Source organism: Rhizophagus irregularis, chromosome 14, assembly GCF_026210795.1.
Source record: "Rhizophagus irregularis chromosome 14, complete sequence".
NCBI lineage: Eukaryota > Fungi > Glomeromycota > Glomeromycetes > Glomerales > Glomeraceae > Rhizophagus > Rhizophagus irregularis.
The window spans coordinates 1396838-1417081 of NC_089442.1; the positions used below are offsets into that span (position 1 = coordinate 1396838).

Below are 20244 nucleotides of genomic sequence, written 5' to 3' on the forward strand. Positions count from 1 at the left end.
AGTTTACTTATACGCAAGTTTTTTAACTTTGTGTAACAATAACAGTTTTTTATAAGTAAACTACTCAAATAATTGGGAATTTTCCATGATTTCCCCCGGTAATCATAGGTAATCAACCCTTTTCTAGATGATTATTTAAAAAAATCACGGGTATTATTCACAAATTTTTAAAAATTGATTATTTTTAGTGGTGTTACGCTATGATCGCACCAAATTGAAAACAGCGATAAGAAGAAAACTTTCCCATGTTATTTTAAGTATCCGGACTTTTCGCCGAAGTCCATTTCACATTTTCACTGAACCCATTTCGCCGAAGCAATTTCGCCGAAGGGATGTTTCACCGAAGTGCCATTTTGCTGAATGCCATTTCCCCGAATGGACATTTTACTGAAGTACATTTCACCGAAATAATCTCGCCGGGACACTTCGTCGAATATATGGAATTTTCATTTTTAAAGAAAAACAAATTATTTGTACATTATAAGTCGCGTTTGTATATATATATTTTTTTTATTAAAGGAAATTAATTTTACTTAACAAATTCATCATACTCATCAATTTTTCGAGACATTTTTTATTTTCTCTGTATCAAATTGTTAATGATTAAGGAATTATACCATTTTCGGTAAAATGTCCTTCGATGAAGGGGAAAAGGATTCGGCGAAATGTCTATTCGATGAAACGCCCATTCGATGAAATATCCCTTCAGTGAAATTTCCATACGGCAAAATGGTCTCGGAGAAATGGGTTTCGGCGAAACGTACCGTAACCGATATTTTATATTATCAGTTTGACATAAATTAATAATATATGTATTTTCGAAAAAAAAATTAAAAATATGGTTTTAAATTTTACGTAAGATCTTTCATTAATGTTAAATAATGTAACTAACTAATCAAGTAATTGAAAATCATAATATGAAAGAATTTCACAATTTCACATACATTCAAATATTTTAAGAGCTCGTTCTCCCTATTTCAAGATTGCGTTTTCGGATAGATCGTAAATAAAAGAAAGTATATTTTTAAGTGAAGTGAAATTGGATTTAAAAGATATGATTTTAACGTTAATTCCTTCGATAAAGTACTAAAGTACGTAATTTTTTAAATTAGAAACTCTCATTTACTTCGTGTGAACTTATTATTCTCAGAAAATTATTTAACTATGTTTAAGATCAATCCTGATATAAATATAAATTATTTATTATACAGCTAATAGGAGTACAAATAAATTACTTTAGTGATATTTTTGACGCGTTACGTTATTTGGATTAAATATCAACATATATTAAATTTTACAGTAAAATACTACATATTATGCTTTTTTCACTGCGCTGATATTTTTTTATTAAGCTATAAATAAACTACAATTACATAATTATTATTGATATTTTTTCATATACTAGTTTAATCAACATAAGCGTGATCATCAGTGGCTGCAGTTCGGTGATATTTACTTATGTTACCTAAAGCTTACTGAGTTTGCTTATATGGAGAAATCTCCGAACTCCAGAACTCATTTGCAATTTGTAACACCCCTATATAATAATAAATATATTATTAGTTTATAGTAAAAATAATTTATATGATAATTATAATAAAAATACGTTAAATTAAATAAATTATAGTATATACAGTCAATCTTATAGTTCTCGACTTTAAATACTGATCGGTAAAATCAAGCTTTTACAAAGTTCAGTCTCGCGCCGCGAACTTACCTAGCGTCACCTAGAAAAAATGGTAGCCGGATAGGTTTGCTAGCTACACGTGATTCGGAAACTGATTTCCGGTTACATTAATTACAAATCGATTATAAATCAATTTTTTACCTTTTTATCTTTTCATAATATACGTCACTTTAAACCCTTTCTTATCTTTCTTATTTCACTAATGTCAAAGCAGGAAAATAGAACTTATAAAGGATGTCATTTCGTCAAAGCTATGAAAATCTTCTAAATGATAAAGGTGTTGCTTTAAAAAAATGTTTGCACTGCCGAGATAAACTTAAAAATTGCTCGTTTAAAAAAATACTGAACAATCTGATTTAATAATTAATTATTCAGATATTATGAAACTATATACAACCTTTAATTTCTCTAAATGATACTAATGAATATTATGGTGATAATGTGGAGTAAATCTTGATCTTGATATTTAATTATAACACTTATTTCGGAAGGTGATGGCTATTCATGGGTTTATTGGAATAAAAAGACTCTCATCATATATTATATTATTGCAATTGTCGAATTGAACTTGGAAAATGGCAAGTAAAGCATCCTATATTAGATAAACAAAGAGACACATCTACTATAAATATAGAAATATTATCAAAACTGGACTTAATCAAAGTTAAATATTCTCATAAAATGTTACATCAACGACCAAGGCATGTTAATACTACATATAAATTTCATATACAGATGCATTTTTAATCTTTACTAATGTCAAAATAATTTTTTTAGGCTAAAGAATTGTTAAAAGAATCATATAACAAACTAAAACGACATCTATGGTTAAAAAATGTTTTGCAAAAATTTCAGATTGTTGGAAAAGATATTAAAACATTAGAAAAAACATGGAAAAACTTTAACAAAAATACAATGTTTTGGGAATAAATAAAATAATAATAGCAAATAAATAAAATTTCAGCAATTTTCTTAAAAAACTTTAAATATTTACTGTATTAATTTATTCAATTATTTATCGAAGTTTTTTTTTTTACTACGTTATAATAAAAATTAATAAGCTAACCGGAAATCAGTTTCCGAATCACGTGTAGCTAGCAAACCTATCCGGCTACCATTTTTTCTAGGTGACGCTAGGTAAGTTCGCGCCGCGCTACAATCCACATGATGGTTACTATTGTAATTCATACTCAGAAACTTTTGATTCTATTTAATCGCAACTTTTTTTTTTTAGAATCTAGTTTCTTTTTTTCTATTTCTCTCAAGAGGTTTTTGAATAACTTGAATTATGCAAAGTGTAAAGGCCAGGCGCGCGCGAGAAATACGATAGAAGACCCTTCGAAAAGTCTCCCTCTTGACATATACTATGAAAGACTTTTTTTATTTATTATTTAATAAGCGGTGGCAACTAGCAACCAGTTGTGAGGATACGATAGAGGACCCCTCAGAAAGTCCTCTTCTTTACATAAACTAAAGCGTTGTCGCTGGCTTTTATGGAAAACTGGCCTTCCTGGATAGGCCTATGTACACTCCCCGACACGGGTCATGGGAAAATTTTACGAACATTGTAATAATCAGTTTTTTATGAGTTTTTGATTTGAAATTTCTCAACAACTTACTTATGTTTAAATTTTTTTTATTGAAAACCCGTAATAAACTTTCATTTACATTTATTAATATCTGGTAGGACGCCCTTTGGCCTTAACTACAGCTTGGACACGTCTGCTCGTACCTTCGACAAACCACTCTTCCTCCAACAAATTGAATAATTCAACCTCGTTTTTTGGCCTACGAATGTGACGCTCTAATTCATCCCAAATATTTTTAATTGGGTTTAAATCGGGGCCAGGGAAGTTGATCAATATTATTATCTGAAATCCAACGCAAAGTTGATCTTGCACGATGAATTTGAGCGTTATCATCTTGAAATATATAATTATTTTGATTGTAAATAAGGTAATAAGTGGTTATTTAAGACATTAATATAATCATTTGCGTTCTCTCTACCATGAACTTGAACTAGAGGTCCCATACCAAATCATACCAAATGAACTGAAATATCCTCAAACCATGTCACCCTTACGGTCTGATTTAAAGGTTGGAACTAAACAATCAACATTATATTTTTCTTCGGGTTTCCTCCAAACATAATCACGGCCATCTCCTTCAAACACTTCAAACCGCGACTTGTCACTCCATATAATAAAATTCCACCAACTCGGCCACAAAATCCTTCTTTGTGTAGATAATGCTATATAGTACGAGAACATACATTGGTAGACGTTGATTCAACAAATTAATTAGTTAAAATATTTATGGAAGATTTTACTAAACGAACAAGGTGACGTCAAATAATAGTAAGGTATGCTTAAAATTGTAAATAGTTTGAAATCTTTAGTGCATAGCTCTAGTGTAGTATAATGTAAAAAAGAGACTAATTAGTGGTAGCAATAAGCAAAAGCGCGGAAGCCAGGCGTGAGGATACGATAGAGGACCCCTCGGGGAGTACCCCCTCATGACATATACCAAAGCGTTGATCGCTTAAGCGCTGGAGCTGCTTTTATGGAGAGACTGGCCTTCCCGGATGAGGGTTGGCCTATGTATCTTCGACACATGAAAGACCTTTTTTGTTTTTTATTTTTTTTTTCCTTTTCGAGTAGTTCATTCGTGTTGACTAGACTACCCTCTCCCCTTCCATAATAGGTATCTCCTCCTCCTTCAAGAGACCCACGAGGATGGCGCGCATGACCAGTTAAATATTTACCACCTCTCATCAAGCTCTAGCTCTATTGAAGCATAGTCCAAAGATTTAACCAAGTATTTTACGTTTAAAATTCATATCTTTTGAGAAATTAATAGATGAACATTAAAAACATGAAAAATAAAAGAGCTCTTTGGTCTAATTGTAAAAATAGCTCTTTGTACACGAGAGCGTTGAAACCTAAATTGAATTAAATTATTTAAATAATATAAATATATCGCAAGTGCGATTTTATGGTTACATGATGATAAGGAAAATCTTGTAAATACATTCCCATCGTTCAATAATTTATATTGCAGAATTAGTAACAGACGAACCAGCCTTCAAAAAATATGCGAAACAAGATATAATTTTGACGATTATCTCACTCTTTATTAAAATATGTAATATACTTCAGATTCAATGTTATAATTTTATATCATCAAATTATTAATTTGATTCATTTAATTCATGTTGCAGAAATTGTGCGATTGCGGAACTATCGCTAAACTTTACATCAGGAATATCTTTTGTATAAGAATTAAGTAGTCGAGATGTATAAATAGCTTGTGGATGAGTAGTTGATGGGTTATTTTTAACAGATGAAAGATTTGCTTTTCTATATTCTTCCATTTTTTCGAATTCCTTTTTCATTTCATAATCTGATTCTTCTATTCCACTTATAAATCTAATAATTCAGATATTTCTAGGATTGGATCTATTGATTGGATCTGCATCCCAACACTTTTTCATCAAGTTAATATAACATTTTGGTGCTTCTAACTCATCTATTTCAGGTCTTTTTCCACAGCATATTATACTTAGTGCTAGATCTCTATCATGCGCACAGTTGTCAAAAGGTTGTCTCCTAGTTGCTAGAAAATACATAATCATACCAAAGCTATATATATCCGCTGCTTTAGTATAAGGCTTTCCTACTAATACTTCAGGAGCTACATAAGGTGGCATAACTCCATAAATTTTTGTATGATCTGTATTATTAGCTTCTCCACATAATCCCATGTCTGAAATATGTGGCGTTATATCATTAATTAATATATTTCCCGTATGAAGATCACGATGAACCAACCGTTTCTCATGTATTTCTTTAAGAGCATCATTAATATCAATTAATGTTCGTACTATATTTTTCCAATTAAAAATTCACGATTTTTAATCATGTAATTGTTAACATTTCCACCTGATGCATATTGAAGAACCATAATATAATCTTTTGTATCAGAATTTTGGGATATTCCATATTTTTTAATAATATTACTACTATACTTATTTGAATATACTATAATCTACCAAATAAAAATATATATATAAATAAAAAAAATAAAAATAAAAATAAAAATAAATTCACAGAGAAATTTCATACCTCATTCTGAAATTCGTTAGTCACAAATTTGTTAGATAAATCTTTCGAGTTATGTAAAAATTTTAAAGCAATTATATCATCAACTGATCTTTTCCATTTCTTGTTTTTATAATCATAACGTAATGGACCATCCTTCCACATTGCTGAACATACTGTAGCGAAACCACCTTTTTCTATTTCTTTAATATCATAAAATTGATCGTATGGTATCCATTCAAATATTATAAAACCTGGTTCATTAATTTGTACTTTTTGAATGAAATCATCAATTTTTTTATCCCCACTGGTCCAGTTTTTAAAATTTCTTTTAAATAATTTATTTGACAAGGTTGACATAATTCTCTATCTTTTTCATAATAAGAACATTGTATACATCGACCTTTAGGTTTAAGTTGCATTCTTTGAATAAAATCATCCCTTTCTTCAGTGGTCCAATTTGTAGAACTTTCTCTAAAATATTTAGCTTGACATGATTGACTCAGTTCTTTGTAACTTTCATTATAAGTACATTCTATACATTGACCTATATATCCCTCACTTATTCTGTTCTCTTGAGATGACTTTGTATTATCATTTGGGATTTCTTGACTTTCTTAAATTTCTTGGGTATAAAATTTTTGAATTTAAGTTTCTTAAATTTGAAATTCATGATTACAAAAGAAAACATATTCGGCGTTTAATTAGGAGCTACTTAAAAGCAATGATCGCTGCATTTTTGTTTACTTGATCGTATGACCAATGATGAAACAATTGTATAACGTCAAAAGTCCCGAGTTTTACGGAGATCCCAATCATGGCCTGCCGCGCTATTATATTCGATGTTTAGTTTAGGGTAAGATACATTTTTTTCGCATTCTTTAACATAATAATAGAACGTGTATATCCGAAGGGGGATATATATTTAGGATTTAAGGATCCTTTTTTTTTAAAAAAAAATAAAAAAATCTCTTCTATTTATTTAAAAAAATATATATATATATATTTTGATATTTATTTTTGATTCGAGTTTTAGGAAAATATGTCAAGACAGAGACCTCGACGACTTTAATTTTGGAGTCAGATTGAAAGAATTTTCATTATTTTTCTTTCATTTAGCAAGTACAATATTGATATAATTTAGAAACTTTTAGTTGATGCGTTACATCAAATTCTAAATTCCATAATTGAAAAAAGAAACTTCTGTTGATCTATTGGAAAAATACGGAAAATTAAATCCATGAAATTTTAAGGAATTCTTAGAATGTTAAGAAATTCTATAACAAATTGTATTAAAATCAAAAAATACATTTTAAAACTTATATTTTTTTTTTTTTGAAATTCTGTGCCTATATCGATATTATTTTTCATTCCAAAGAAGTTTTTTTCCTGAGAAAAATTTAACCGCCCTTAAACGCCATAATTTCAACGATTATCCGGAAAAAATCAAAATCATATTTAAAGTAACTATTGTGTAAATAATTTATATTGTAAAAATTCCCATTAACGTTAAACACAATAACACGCTTTACTGCTTTACGATAAAAAAAAAAAGTTTTTGAACCTACATTTTTTTTTATGCAGTTTCCTTTTTTGATTATTTCATTCATTACATCTCTCATTGTTTAAATGTGAAACTATTTTGGGAACTAACTAAAAGAAAATAGTAAATAATTTTTTAAAATAAAGAACTAGTTAATATTATACTGTATATACTGTAGGTTTATAATAATGAATTATTCATGGATTTATTAAAGTACCTTTATTGAAATTCTTTTAAAGCGTGATTATTTGAATTTAAATGAGATTGAATTTTGGAATGGTTTAAATTAAATGGTGATTAGAACAAGATCAAGAATTTAATAAATGGAATAAAGTGTGAATATAATCATTCATAAAAGTATTTCCATAATTAGATTTTATGAAATTAAACTTTTTTGATCATATTAATAAAGTTAAATCCTAATGAAAAGATTTTGTCAAGAACTGCTAATGTGAATCCCGAATATAAACAAATACTAAACTTTATAATTAGATCAGGTGTGGCATTATCAGCACAAATTAGAAATCCTTCTCATCTATTTAAGGAATAAATTAAGTGAAAAAAAAAATATCGTACTTAATCGATTTCTTTCTTTTTTCTCTCGATCATATGCTGCTGTGTTTATTTTTAAAGAAGAAAATTTCCCATGTCTATTTTTAAATTATTAATCAAATGAACTCATTTTGACATTAAAAAAACGAATGGCGTGTGATAATTTCTTGAAACGTTTTAACTTTGATTATGTTATGTATATAATCAATAATCTATTTAAGCGACTTGTTCTTAAAAACTTGCACAATAATTTTTTTTCAAAAAAAATAAAAAATTTAAAAAAAAAAATGGATACAAAATTTCACGACGATCTTGCACAAGATCTTTCGTTAATGTTAAATAATTCAGATGATTATAATGTAATTATTCAAGTTGGAGAAAATCATAATATGAAAGAATTTCGTATCCATTCAAATATCTTGAGAGCTCGTTCACCTTATTTCAAGAATGCACTTTCTACACTTTCGGGTAGGTCTTCTAAAAGGAAGACTGATAATTCTAAAAGAAATGACATTATTGAATTTAAAAAACCAAATATTAACCCTAATTCTTTCGAATTAATTCTCAAGTACGTAGTTGAAGTTTTCTTATTTTTAATAAAGTCATTTTGGTATAATTAATACTTTTTATTACAATTATAAAAAGGTACATTTATACGGGTGAAGTAGATTTATCTAAACAACCAGGCGAAGATATTCTTGGAGTTTTGGTTGCATCAGATGAACTTCAACTCGGAAAATTATTTGATCACGTTCAAGATCATTTAATTGAAAAACAATCAGTCTGGGTTAAACAAAATTATGTTCTTGTTCTTCATACAATTTTCAAATTATCTAATTGTAAAAAATTGCAGGATCATTGTATTAAATCTATCTGTGCAGACCCAAAACCATTTATTACTTCAGAAAATTTTCCATCTCTTGATAGGGATATTGTGTATGAATTACTTAAACGTGACGATTTACAAATTGAAGAAGCTGTTGCTTGGGATCATTTGATTAAATGGGGTATCGAACAAACTCCTGGCTTAGGAAGTAAGAATAACGATAGAGCTAAATGGAGCGACAGTAATTATAAAGCGTTAAAAAGAACGTTAAGTCATTTTATTCCTCTAATTCGATTTGTGGAAATTTCTCCTGCTGATTTTTATGATAAAGTTCGTCCCTATAAAGCTGTTATCCCTGAATATATTTATGAAGATATTACTGAATTCTATTATAAAAATACTTTACCAGAAGCCACTATTTTACCGCCACGAAATGCTAAGGTCCGAATTGAATCAAAGCTTATTAAACTAAATCTTGCCGGTATAATTGCTGGCTGGATCGAAAGAAGAAATGAAAAAGAATTATCACACAAGTACAATTTTGATCCTCTTTATCGTAGTAGCCAGGATGGGGTTAATACTAACACATTTCGAACTAAATGTAATAATCAAGGTCCATGTTTAGTATTAGTCAAACATCAACAATCAGCAAAGATTTATGGAGGTTACAATCCACTTGGATTTATGGGTTACGGTGGACAATGGTGTAATACAACTGAAAGTTTTATATTTTCTTTTGAAAATGGCAGAGATATTCAAAACATGAAAATAAGTCGTGTAAATAATGGCTATAATAATTATGCAATATACGAGGATTACAATCAGGGATTTAACTTTGGTAACGTATTTTATATGAATAGTGATCAAATATATTTTAATAATAATGGCTATTATGATGGTAACATTAATAATGTTGGAAGTCCATACCTAAATATTAATTTTGTTCCGGAGGAAATTGAAGTCTTTAAAATAACTACTTCGTGATTCAATTAATTAAATATAGTCAAAAAATAACTATATTATAATTTGTCCATAACAAAAGAGTATTTTCCCACATGTACTGTAATTACATACAGTAAATGACATATTTCACATACTTCACATACAAAGCATTCTCTTATTCATGATAATCATAAATAATACAGTGTGTTTAACTATAAACGATCATTTTGTGGGAAGATTACTATCGTAACGTCTAATTATGTAATTATTTCATCATATGATATATGTTGCTAAATTTTCTCATGATTATGAACAATTAAAATTTACCTCAATATGACGTCAATAAAATGAGGAGCGTGTGATAATTTATTAGAACATTCTTTTTGATCTTCTTAATTCAGAAATTTTAATCAATTTAATCAATATTTTTGTATATTTATATCAAAAAAAAGAGATAGAACTAAATAAAAAAAATAAAAAAAATAAAAAAAAGATGGATTCAGAATTACACAAAGATCTTTTAAAAGATTACTCGTCAATGTTGTATGATTCAGAAGATCATGATGTAATTATTCAAGTGGGAGAAGATCATAATACTAAAGATTTTCGAATACATTCAAATATTTTACGAGCTCGTTCTCCTTATTTCAGGAATGAGCTTTCGACTAAATGGGGAAGCAATAATAGTAATAATTTTAAAAGAGGTTATACTACGATGCTTAAAAAACCTCATATCAGTCCAAACGTTTTTGAAATAATTCTCAAGTAAGTAATTATTTAATATCAATGTAATTATTTATATGAATATTTTTTTTTTTTTAAAAAAAAAAATCAATTTAATATAATTAGGTATATTTATACGGGTGAAGCTGATTTATGTAAGAAATCTGGAGAAGATATTTTTGGAGTTTTGATCACATCAGCTGAATTTCTTCTCGAAAAATTATTTAATTATGTTCAAGATCATATAATTAAAAAACAGACGATTTGGATAAAACAAAATTTCGCTTATGTTTTTTATACAACTTTTAAACTTGAAAATTGCGAAAAATTGCAGGATTATTGTATGGAATGTATGAGTGAAGATCCACAATTATTTACTTCAAAAAATTTTCCATCACTTGAAGAAGATATTCTTTATAACTTACTTAAACGAGACGACTTGCAGATCGAAGAAATTGTTGCTTGGGATTTTTTAATTAATTGGGGTATTGAACAAATTTCTGGTTTGGGAAGCGATAGAACAGATTGGAGTGAAGATGATTACGAAGCATTAAAGGGAACTATAAGTCAATTTATTCCTCTTATTCGGTTTATGGATATTTCTCCCGCAGATTTTTACGATAAAGTTCGTCCTTATAAACCTGCTATTCCTCTTCATATTTATGAAGAATTAGAAGAATTCTATTATAAAAAAACTTTGTCAAAAACCGAAATCTTACCGCCACGAATTGGAAAACTAAAAATCGAATCAAATCTTATAAATTCAAAACTAGCTAATATAATTGCTAGTTGGATCGATAAAAAAGATTTAAACAATATATCATCCAGTGACAAGTACAATTTTGATCTTCTTTATCGTGGTAGCGAGGATGGAATTAATTCAAAGTCATTTCGTGTTAAATGTAATTACCGAGGTTCTTGCTTAGTATTAGTTAAAAAAAAAAAATCAACAGAAATTTACGGAGGGTATAATCCAATTGGATTTACAAATTCTAATAGAAAATACCCTGCAAGTGATAGTTTTATATTTTCTTTCGAAAATGGTGAAGATATTCAAAATATGAAAATAAGTCGTGTGAATAGTAAATGTATTAATTATGCGATATGCGAGCAACATAACAACGGATTTAATTTTGGCAATACATTTTATTTTACGGGAGGTCATGTATTCTTTGGTAATTCCGATATTTACGATAATATAGGAAATGTCTCAGAATTAAATATGAATCCTATACCAGAGGAAATTGAAGTTTTTAAAGTAACGTGTGTAAAAAAAAAATAATTTTTTTTTATTATAGAAATGTTGTAAATAAAAGATCAAATTAAAAAATAAACAAAATACAAATTATATCAATTTTCATGATTATTAAAGCCAAAATTTGTTGTTCCTGCCGTAAGTATAAGTTATAGAATTAGTACGGATTCCATCTTACAGATCCTTTTACAGTCTTCATTGCAATTGGCAAAAAAGGTCTTCTAACTCGCGGAGTCGAAATAATTGAAATTGGTGGTATATCTTTCATGTAAAATTTCATCATTTCCTCGTAAACATTATGAGGAATAACAGCCTTATATGGACGAACGTTATCATAAAAATCGGCGCGGCTAATTTTTGAGAATCTGATGAGAGGTATAAATTGACTTATGGCTTTTTTTAAATCTTCGTAATCGGTTTCATTCCATTTATCTCTATCACTTTTCAACAATGGAATTTGATTAATACCCCACTTGATTAAATGATTCCAAGCAATAACTTCATCAATATGCAAATCATCTCTTTTAAGTAATGAATAGAAAATATTCTTATCAAGTGATGGAAAATTTTTTGAAGAGAAGAATTGGTGTGGATCTTCACAGATGGATGCAAGACAATGTTCTTGTAATTTCTTACAATTAACATATTTAAAAACTATATTAAAGACAAAATCAAAATTTTGTTTAATCCAGGTCACTCGATTTTCAATTAAATAATCTTGAATATATTTAATTAATTTCTCGAGTAGTAGTTCATCGGAAGCAATTAAAAGCTTGAAAATATCTATTCCTGATTTCTCGGATAAATCCGCTTCGTCTGTATAAATATACCTTTTTATTTATAATGAAAAGGATTAATTTTACTAAAATTATTTTTTTTTTTAACCTAATTAATACACAAAAAATCGCAAATACCTAAGAATTATTTCAAAAACGCCAGGATCAATATTTGGTTTTTTGTACTTAACCACGTCTTCGTTATTCCTTTTAGTAACCCATTTTTTCGAAAGTGCGATTTGAAAATAATTCGAACGAGCTCTCAATATATTAGAATGAGCAGGAAAGTCTCTTGTATTTTGATTTTCCCCAACTTGAATTATAACATTATGATCATCAGCAGTAGTTAACATCAATGATAGGTCTTTTGAGATGCTATGTTCCATTTTTTTTTTAATGTATTTGCGTGTTTAGGATTATTTTGATAAAAAATTATAGTATCAGAGTTGATTAAAAATTACGAAGCTTACGAAAGCCATTTTGTCTGTATCGCATAATACGTAATATTATTTAAATATTCACTAATTGAGGCGTATTTCCTGTTGATCTTTGTTTTGTTGTTGTTGTTGATAAGGATAACTTGAAAAAACTTGTAAGCATGTGAAAGTTTCCAAAAGTTTTATTAGTTGTGGTCATTTTTTCCGATTTTAGAAATGATATATTTAGAAAAAAAAAGCAGATGGCCTCAATATTCATAAATAGCCCTGAATATATGTACCGATCATCACCTGACTCTTGCAGGTCAAAAATTTTTACATAAAATGGTTGAAACACGAAATTTAATACTTTTTTCATCTTATTTTAGAAGTGTAGTATGGATTAATCGAAACAGTGAATGACTATAGTCGTTTTTCGGTGAATTACTATATTCACCGAATGACCATAGTCGTTTTTCGGTCATTTACCGAAAAACGATAAGCAACAATATAATGGTATTGTTTTTCTTTTTTTTAAAAAAAAAATGTATATTTATAAAATTGAAAATTTTTTAAATATCGAGTTTAAAAAAAAACTATATTTATACGTAATGATTTTAAGGTAAGAAGGGATAATAAACTTTTTGTTTTTAGAAATTATTATTATACGTATTTTCTAATAAATGAAAGTTTACATTTACGCAAACAGAAAAATTATTATAATCCTATTTACTTTATGAAACTCTCCTCTTCGATCATTAATTCTGTAAGTAACAGAATATAAAATAAATTTATTTAGTTTTCAATTTATGTATGCCTTTACTTTGGTCATAGACATTTATAATTCTAATATTTTGGTATATTTTTTTTTAAAATATTTAGAATTTAATTATTTTTTAATCCAATCATGGGGAAAATATTAGGGTCAAATAATTATTGTATGTAAAAATTATTTTTTTTCCTTTAATAACGAATAATTGTAAGTAATTTGTTAATAGTTTTAAATCCTGTTTGAATTTTTTATCGTTCCTAATTATATTGAATTCTTATGATCACTTAGGCTGTTCCCGTTTAAGAAATATTGTTCGATTCTTTCTTGCTCCTAAGTGAATAAAACAATGGCGCTGGCCTTGTTAGACGCAAAAAAAATCAACTACTGGAAAGTACGAATACCGAACGCCGGCGGGTACCACGAAGTGGTAAGACGTAACGGTGACTTTTTTGAACGAAAAAAATCAATTGATATTGTTAGAATACTTATCCGAATGTTAGATAAAGTGCTAACTAAAATGAAAGATTAGATTTGAACATGGATGTTTACATCAAATATAGATGAAAAAATTCTTCTTAATAAACATATCCATCATGTGAGAAGCGACTCTTATTCAAGGACGAGACGTTCATCTTGAGTAAAATCACGCGAAAGAGCATTCAAACCGATATGTTGGAGTCTGATCTCATGAATACAGATTTTACAATATATCTTCTTCATCCTAAGAAAAGTGATACGAAGTTCTTCAAGAGTAAAGTCTTTTGAAAGCCAAACTTGATAAAAAAAAAGTGAATTTGAAATTTATTTTAATTCTTTTTGAAGAGTATGTCTCTAATCAACTGGAAATGTGCACTATCTCTGTCAAAAGTGGGATGGAACTTGAAATTGTTAAGTTAGGAGGTTTGGGCTTGTATAAATTTAACCGGTATATCCGGTAGACGATTAATAATCAACTTAGAACTGGTACGAATCGGACTGTCTGACTGTCTAATTAAAACACAGCATTGTGATGTCTGTAAAACGGTGTTGACACAATATGATTTCTTATCAGAAATCTAATCAAGCGTGGGTAAACGTTTAAAGTAGTCATCTATTACCTTCATCTATTACCTAGCGAAACCACAACCGAGGGATGTGGCTTGGTAAAATCAGCGGGGAAAGAAGATTTTGTTGAACTTAACTCTAGTTTGACATTGTGAAAAGACAAAGAATTTGGTATAATATACCGAAAGCTTTATATCCTTTACTTTTGAAAAAATATAAGGATTAAGTTGTGTAATATAATAATTGTGGGATATTTTACATTGTAGTATGTTAAAATACTTAATGATTTATTAAGATTTACGAAAAAAAATTTTTTATTAGTGTGTTATTTACATTTATAATACTTTCTGCAGTATATATATTAACTCGATTATGATTTTTCGAAAATCTAATTCATTTTGATTGATGGAAATAGTAGTAATAAATAACAATTTCTTAAAAGGGAGACTATTTTGCGATAAGTGTGCATCTTGAAAATGAAACAATGGAATCGCCACCTTCAAATAAATTATTGTAGATTTAAAAAAAAATTTTTTTTTTTTTACAGTTTCATAGTAAAGTGTACGTTTTTTTTGTTTAACGGAGTTGAAAAAAATTTTATTATTATTTTAATTTTTACTTTTTGCCGCGTTAAATTAATTGTCGTGTTTCAATAAAATAGATAAATCAATAAATCAATAAACATAAATAAAATAAATCTTTTGATTTCTAAATCTGATAAATCTGATTATAAAATATAAGAATCATCGAATAAAACGATGAAATTATAAATATGCAAATTTTCCCTTTTTCATTGATACGTGATTTAAAATGGAACTTATAAATAAAAATTATAAAAATCCTTTCGATCCGATTCTCAAAATTAAAATCTAGCCCCATACTGATTATTATAATGATAAGTATTTTTCTTATTGTAAGCAGGAGTTACCTAACAAAAAATAAACGTGAAATAAGTAAGACAAAGAAATCACAAAATATTCGAGAACGTCACAAAAATTGCTTGAAAATATTAATTATGTTTTAAGTAAATACCTACCTGTACATGAGTTTGGTTGCTTTAATTACCGTGAAGATCATTGCTTCGGATATGATGATTATAATGTGATTGTAAAATATTGTAAACTTGCGGAAATTCATATCAAGGAATAGATGTTCGATTTCGAGTAAAATCAACGCCACCTAATTCTTTAAAATTGTTGTATCAGTAATTTTTATCAATAACTATTTGTCCTCACTTGTAAATTTTTTAAATCATTTATAATCTACACGCATCAATTGCACCATTTAGTCCATTTACTATATGTATGATGTATCATTCATTCTCTTACAAGAACGACGGAGTTATTGATCAGCCGTCAGCCAATCAACCAATCAACCAATAAGATTTTATCTCACGTGATGAGTCTGCTTCAAAAAGTAATAAATTTTTGTCGTCAATCTTTAATTAAAAATCAAATAACGTAATTTACGAAGAAAATAAATATTTTGCGTCCATGAAATAGATCGTCATCTATCGGTATGGTGCCGGGAATATTATCATCGATCATTAATATACTGGTAACAATACTCGTTATTAGATACTCGTTATGACATGAACTTTTTACATACATTTATATTAAGTAATCCACCTACCTGACACTTTTAGTTAAGTTATAACAAAGTAATTTTTGTTATGATACTATTTAAAAAAACATTTAAATTTTTAATAAGTTCTCGTTCTCGATCGATCGATATTGGAGACATACCAAACTTTATAGACTAGTTTCGCCCAAAACGCTCGTCGGTCATATAATCACATGTGCACAATAAAATATGTAAATACGTAAAAAAAAAAAAATTTATTTTTGATTGAAATGAAAAATCATTAAAGAATATATTATACAATCTCTCTTCTAACATCCCCCTTTCCCTCCTTCAATGTAAATAATATTATTGAAATGTAAACCTATATGTGCAAACATTACAAATCCTAACTTTCAGTTCATTTTTTCTTGTTAATTTTACTAAATACTTCTTATAGACATTCCACAATAATAATTTCAACAACTATTATATTTGTCAAGGTTTTTTACGATCTATTTTTGTGATAGTATTCACGATGTAACCACCAGTTACTTCGATTTCGGTCATTCACAATGTACCTACTAGTTGCTTCGAATTCGGTCATTCACGATGTAACCACTAGTTGCTCCATTTACAATTTCAGCCATAATTAATAATATCTGCATCGTATGCGCGTTCGTATTCGTGCATTCTCTAAATAATCTTCAAACCCATCTGCATATAATCTTTCATCGAAATGTCTCCGTAACTTCGGTTGAACAGTACAGTTTATCATCTGGCAGTCAACTAAGCGATGGGCTGGATGGGATTAGACGCTATTTTAATGTTTGTAAAAAAAATAATAAATAAATAAATGGAATGGAATGGAATGAATGGAACAAAACAAAATAAAAAGATACATACGTAAAATTACCGTCTAATCACCACCACTACATTCACTAGGAATATCATGTATCGACTGCCAGTGAGTGCTTATTGCGTTCATGCCCAGTATATCTCCTGGGTGAAAGCAAGGCGATGTTACGGAGACATTTTTACGAAAGATTAATATGCTGTTGTCCTTTTTATCGTGAAAATGACGAATAACACGATTAAGAGCGAATGACCAAATTCGTATGTCGACGTCTTGACTCGCGTGAATATAATTCAAATGCTTTTTGCTTATCAACACTAGTTCCAATTCCATTTTGTCCTTAATAAGACAATAGATTTTCTTTCTTTCTGAGTTGGTTGTTGAGACAGAAATCTTCATTAAGATTATAATCGTGAAGGTAATTAAATGGATTAGATACTAAGTCCATTTAATTACTTCTTCGTAAAATTGTAGTCTCACGTTTCTTATAATTAACCAATAAGACTCAAATATTTTTGTTGTTTAGCTCATAAAAAAACGTAAAAATATTACTTTTAACATAAAATTATATGATAAAGGAGAGAGATTTACCAAAGAAATTTATTGGTATCAGTTTTGTATTATTTTTTCTTACGTGCTGCTTTATTTAAAAAAGAGGGGGGGGGGGAGGGGGCAAAAAAAAACTAAAAAAAATCAGGAAGTTGTTTATGCGTATGTCGGATGTATAAATATTTGATTGCCATGTGGTAAACCGGTTATTGTTACCGATTTTAGAAATATATACTGAAGGAACAAAGACTCTACAACAATATCATTGTCGATCACTTGCTTGGCAATTGTCAAAGTAATTAGTTAAACCATTTTCTTTTTTTTTTTAAGCAGATGGTTTAAAAGTGAATAAGGATGATGTTTAGCCCATTTTCAAAGATCTTTAGAACTATAACCATTGTTTGATTTTCTTTTATTCCTTTTATTCCTTTTTGTTCAAAAAAAAAAATGGTTATTTAGTTTCTATGCTGCGTAAAACGTTACACGTTATCTGTACTTATGACCCGAGGACACTGCGGTATTGTGAAACGAACTTTGGGAATTATTTTGTTTAGTGTGGCGCAACTGAAATCTCACGGCGCAGTTATTAGTCCAATATACTTTTTGGTCTTAGTATCATTTTCATGATCTACTGCTTTTGTTGATTAAATTAAATCTATAAAATATTCAACTTTTCATTAACGTAATACATGTAAAATTTTTTTTTTAAAGACAAAATGAGTGGAAAAATTGCCGTGAAAAAATTTTATGGAGGACTTCTACGAGACATTTTATTAATGTTAAATAATGCAGATGATTATGATGTTATTATTCAAGTTGGAAAAAATCAAAATATAAAAGAATTTCGTGCACATTCAAATATCCTTAGAGCTCGTTCAAAATATTTCAAAACTGCGTTATCAGAAAATTGGATTGCAAAAAAGAACAATTTGATTGAGTTTAAAAAACCAAATATTAGCCCTGATATTTTCGATATAATTCTCAAGTAAGTAATATAAGATTTTCGTATCTTCCTTTATTATAATTATATTATTATAACTTAACTTTTTTCTTTTTTAACTAATGAATAAAGGTACATTTATACGGGTAAAATCCGCCTAACAGATGAATCTGGTGAAGATATTCTTGGATTGATTGTTGCATTTAAAGAGTTTCTTTTCAATGATATTCTCATTTATCTTGAAGATTGTATGATTAAATATCAATTACGTTGGATTCAACAAAATCTTGTCTTCGTTCTTCATACGGTCTCCAAAATTCCTGAATGTAAGAAACTGCGAGATCATTGCATTAAATTTATCGTAGAAGATCCGCAAATGTTCATTACTTCAAAAGATTTTCTTTCACTTGATGGGGATATTCTCTTTGAATTGCTAAAACGAGATGACTTGCAGATAGAAGAAATTGTTATCTGGGATTATTTAATTAAATGGGTTATTGAACAAACTACCGGTTTGGGAAGTGAAAATGGGGATAGAACCAAATGGAATAATGAAAATTGTGAAGCGTTAAAAGAAAAGTTAGAAAAATTTATCCCTCTTATTCGATTCTCAGAAATTAGTTCTGATGATTTTTTTGATAAAATTCGCCCATTTGAAGCCATTATTCCTCGTAATATTTACGAAGAAGTTTTAAAATATTATATGAAAGGCACTTTATCAGAAGGTATAACTACTTTGCCGCCACGAGTTGGAATGATAGATATCGAATCAAAAATTATTAAACCAAAACATGCTTTTATAATAGCCAATTGGATCGACAGAAAAGATGAAAAAGCTATTCGTAACAAAAGTGATTTGAAATACAATTTCAAACGTATCTACTACAGTGGGTGGCACGGTACTAACATTATGGCAATTAATAGAGTTCGTGATCGGTGTAAAGATAATCAAGATCCACATTTAATATTGGTCAACCAAAGACAAAATACTGATAATACTTTTCAACAAAAAAGTCGAAATGTGGTTTCTCAAGAAAAAATCTCGCAAAATTTTAAAAAAATTTATGGGGAATACATTTCGTTTATATCTCATAATGAAGGTTTTATATTTTCTTTTGAAAATGATAATGTTAAAAACACGAAAATAAGTCGGAATATAAACGATTCTATTTCCTTTAATTCCTTTAATGAATCAAGTGGTCAAAATGTCCATGTTAAAATGTCGGAATATTGTAATGGTAACGTTGTACGGAAGAATGAAAATTTTGTTCCGAAGGAAGTTGAAATCTTTATTGTATACAAAATTAAGTAATTCGTTTATTTTTAAATAAATAAATTATCAGTTATTATTATATTTATTATGTTAAAACACAAATGATAATTGTACGTTATAATTTATTTAATGTGATTTTATAATAAAATTATCCGATTCTACTGCGCCACAAAATTTAGCGTTAAATTGAATCACGTGAATGTGAAACTTAAACTGCGTATCCTTTTGACGATCTTAATTAGCAAAATTTTATTGTCATTTACACTATAAGGGAAAATTGTAACTCCTTTAGGAAATCGCAGTAAAAAAAACAAAAAACGTATGTACAAATAAATATACTTGCATTTGTTTTCTTTTTTTAGAAATATAATATTTAGTGCACATAAAAATCCTTGGACACCGGAAAGACTCTAATTTAATTTTTTTCCAC

At 28.4% G+C, this 20244-nt stretch overlaps 6 protein-coding genes across 6 annotated transcripts; 3 read left to right on the plus strand and 3 right to left on the minus strand.

The window, feature by feature from the left end:
• Positions 1 to 4877: 4877 nt before the first annotated feature.
• On the minus strand, positions 4878 to 6675 carry OCT59_005985 (uncharacterized protein; the record flags this gene model as incomplete). The annotated part of the gene is made up of 2 exons (XM_066140968.1): positions 4878 to 5115; positions 6653 to 6675. The coding sequence occupies 2 exons, from the start codon at positions 6673 to 6675 to the stop codon at positions 4878 to 4880; spliced, it is 261 nt and encodes an 86-aa protein (XP_065997805.1).
• Positions 6676 to 8131: 1456 nt separating this feature from the next.
• Positions 8132 to 10093, plus strand: OCT59_005986 (uncharacterized protein). Its single transcript, XM_025322427.2, has 2 exons — positions 8132 to 8450; positions 8528 to 10093. The coding sequence occupies exons 1-2, from the start codon at positions 8170 to 8172 to the stop codon at positions 9690 to 9692; spliced, it is 1446 nt and encodes a 481-aa protein (XP_025166288.2). The 5' UTR covers positions 8132 to 8169; the 3' UTR covers positions 9693 to 10093.
• Positions 10094 to 10143: 50 nt separating this feature from the next.
• OCT59_005987 (uncharacterized protein) lies at positions 10144 to 11741 on the plus strand (the record flags this gene model as incomplete). Its single annotated transcript, XM_066140969.1, has 2 exons — positions 10144 to 10415; positions 10500 to 11741. The coding sequence occupies 2 exons, from the start codon at positions 10144 to 10146 to the stop codon at positions 11653 to 11655; spliced, it is 1428 nt and encodes a 475-aa protein (XP_065997806.1). The 3' UTR covers positions 11656 to 11741.
• Positions 11629 to 12886, minus strand: OCT59_005988 (uncharacterized protein). The gene is made up of 2 exons (XM_025322429.2): positions 12543 to 12886; positions 11629 to 12458 (listed from the first exon to the last, which is right to left on the minus strand). Exons 1-2 carry the CDS (start codon positions 12788 to 12790, stop codon positions 11786 to 11788), a joined length of 921 nt encoding a protein of 306 aa, XP_025166291.1. The 5' UTR covers positions 12791 to 12886; the 3' UTR covers positions 11629 to 11785.
• A 3566-nt stretch (positions 12887 to 16452) lies between these two features.
• Positions 16453 to 17726, minus strand: OCT59_005989 (uncharacterized protein). Its single transcript, XM_066140970.1, has 2 exons — positions 17103 to 17726; positions 16453 to 17014 (listed from the first exon to the last, which is right to left on the minus strand). Exon 1 carries the CDS (start codon positions 17449 to 17451, stop codon positions 17116 to 17118), a length of 336 nt encoding a protein of 111 aa, XP_065997807.1. The 5' UTR covers positions 17452 to 17726; the 3' UTR covers positions 16453 to 17014; positions 17103 to 17115.
• A 566-nt stretch (positions 17727 to 18292) lies between these two features.
• On the plus strand, positions 18293 to 19912 carry OCT59_005990 (uncharacterized protein). The gene is made up of 2 exons (XM_066140971.1): positions 18293 to 18586; positions 18674 to 19912. Exons 1-2 carry the CDS (start codon positions 18318 to 18320, stop codon positions 19851 to 19853), a joined length of 1449 nt encoding a protein of 482 aa, XP_065997808.1. The 5' UTR covers positions 18293 to 18317; the 3' UTR covers positions 19854 to 19912.
• The last annotated feature ends 332 nt before the right edge of the window (positions 19913 to 20244 follow it).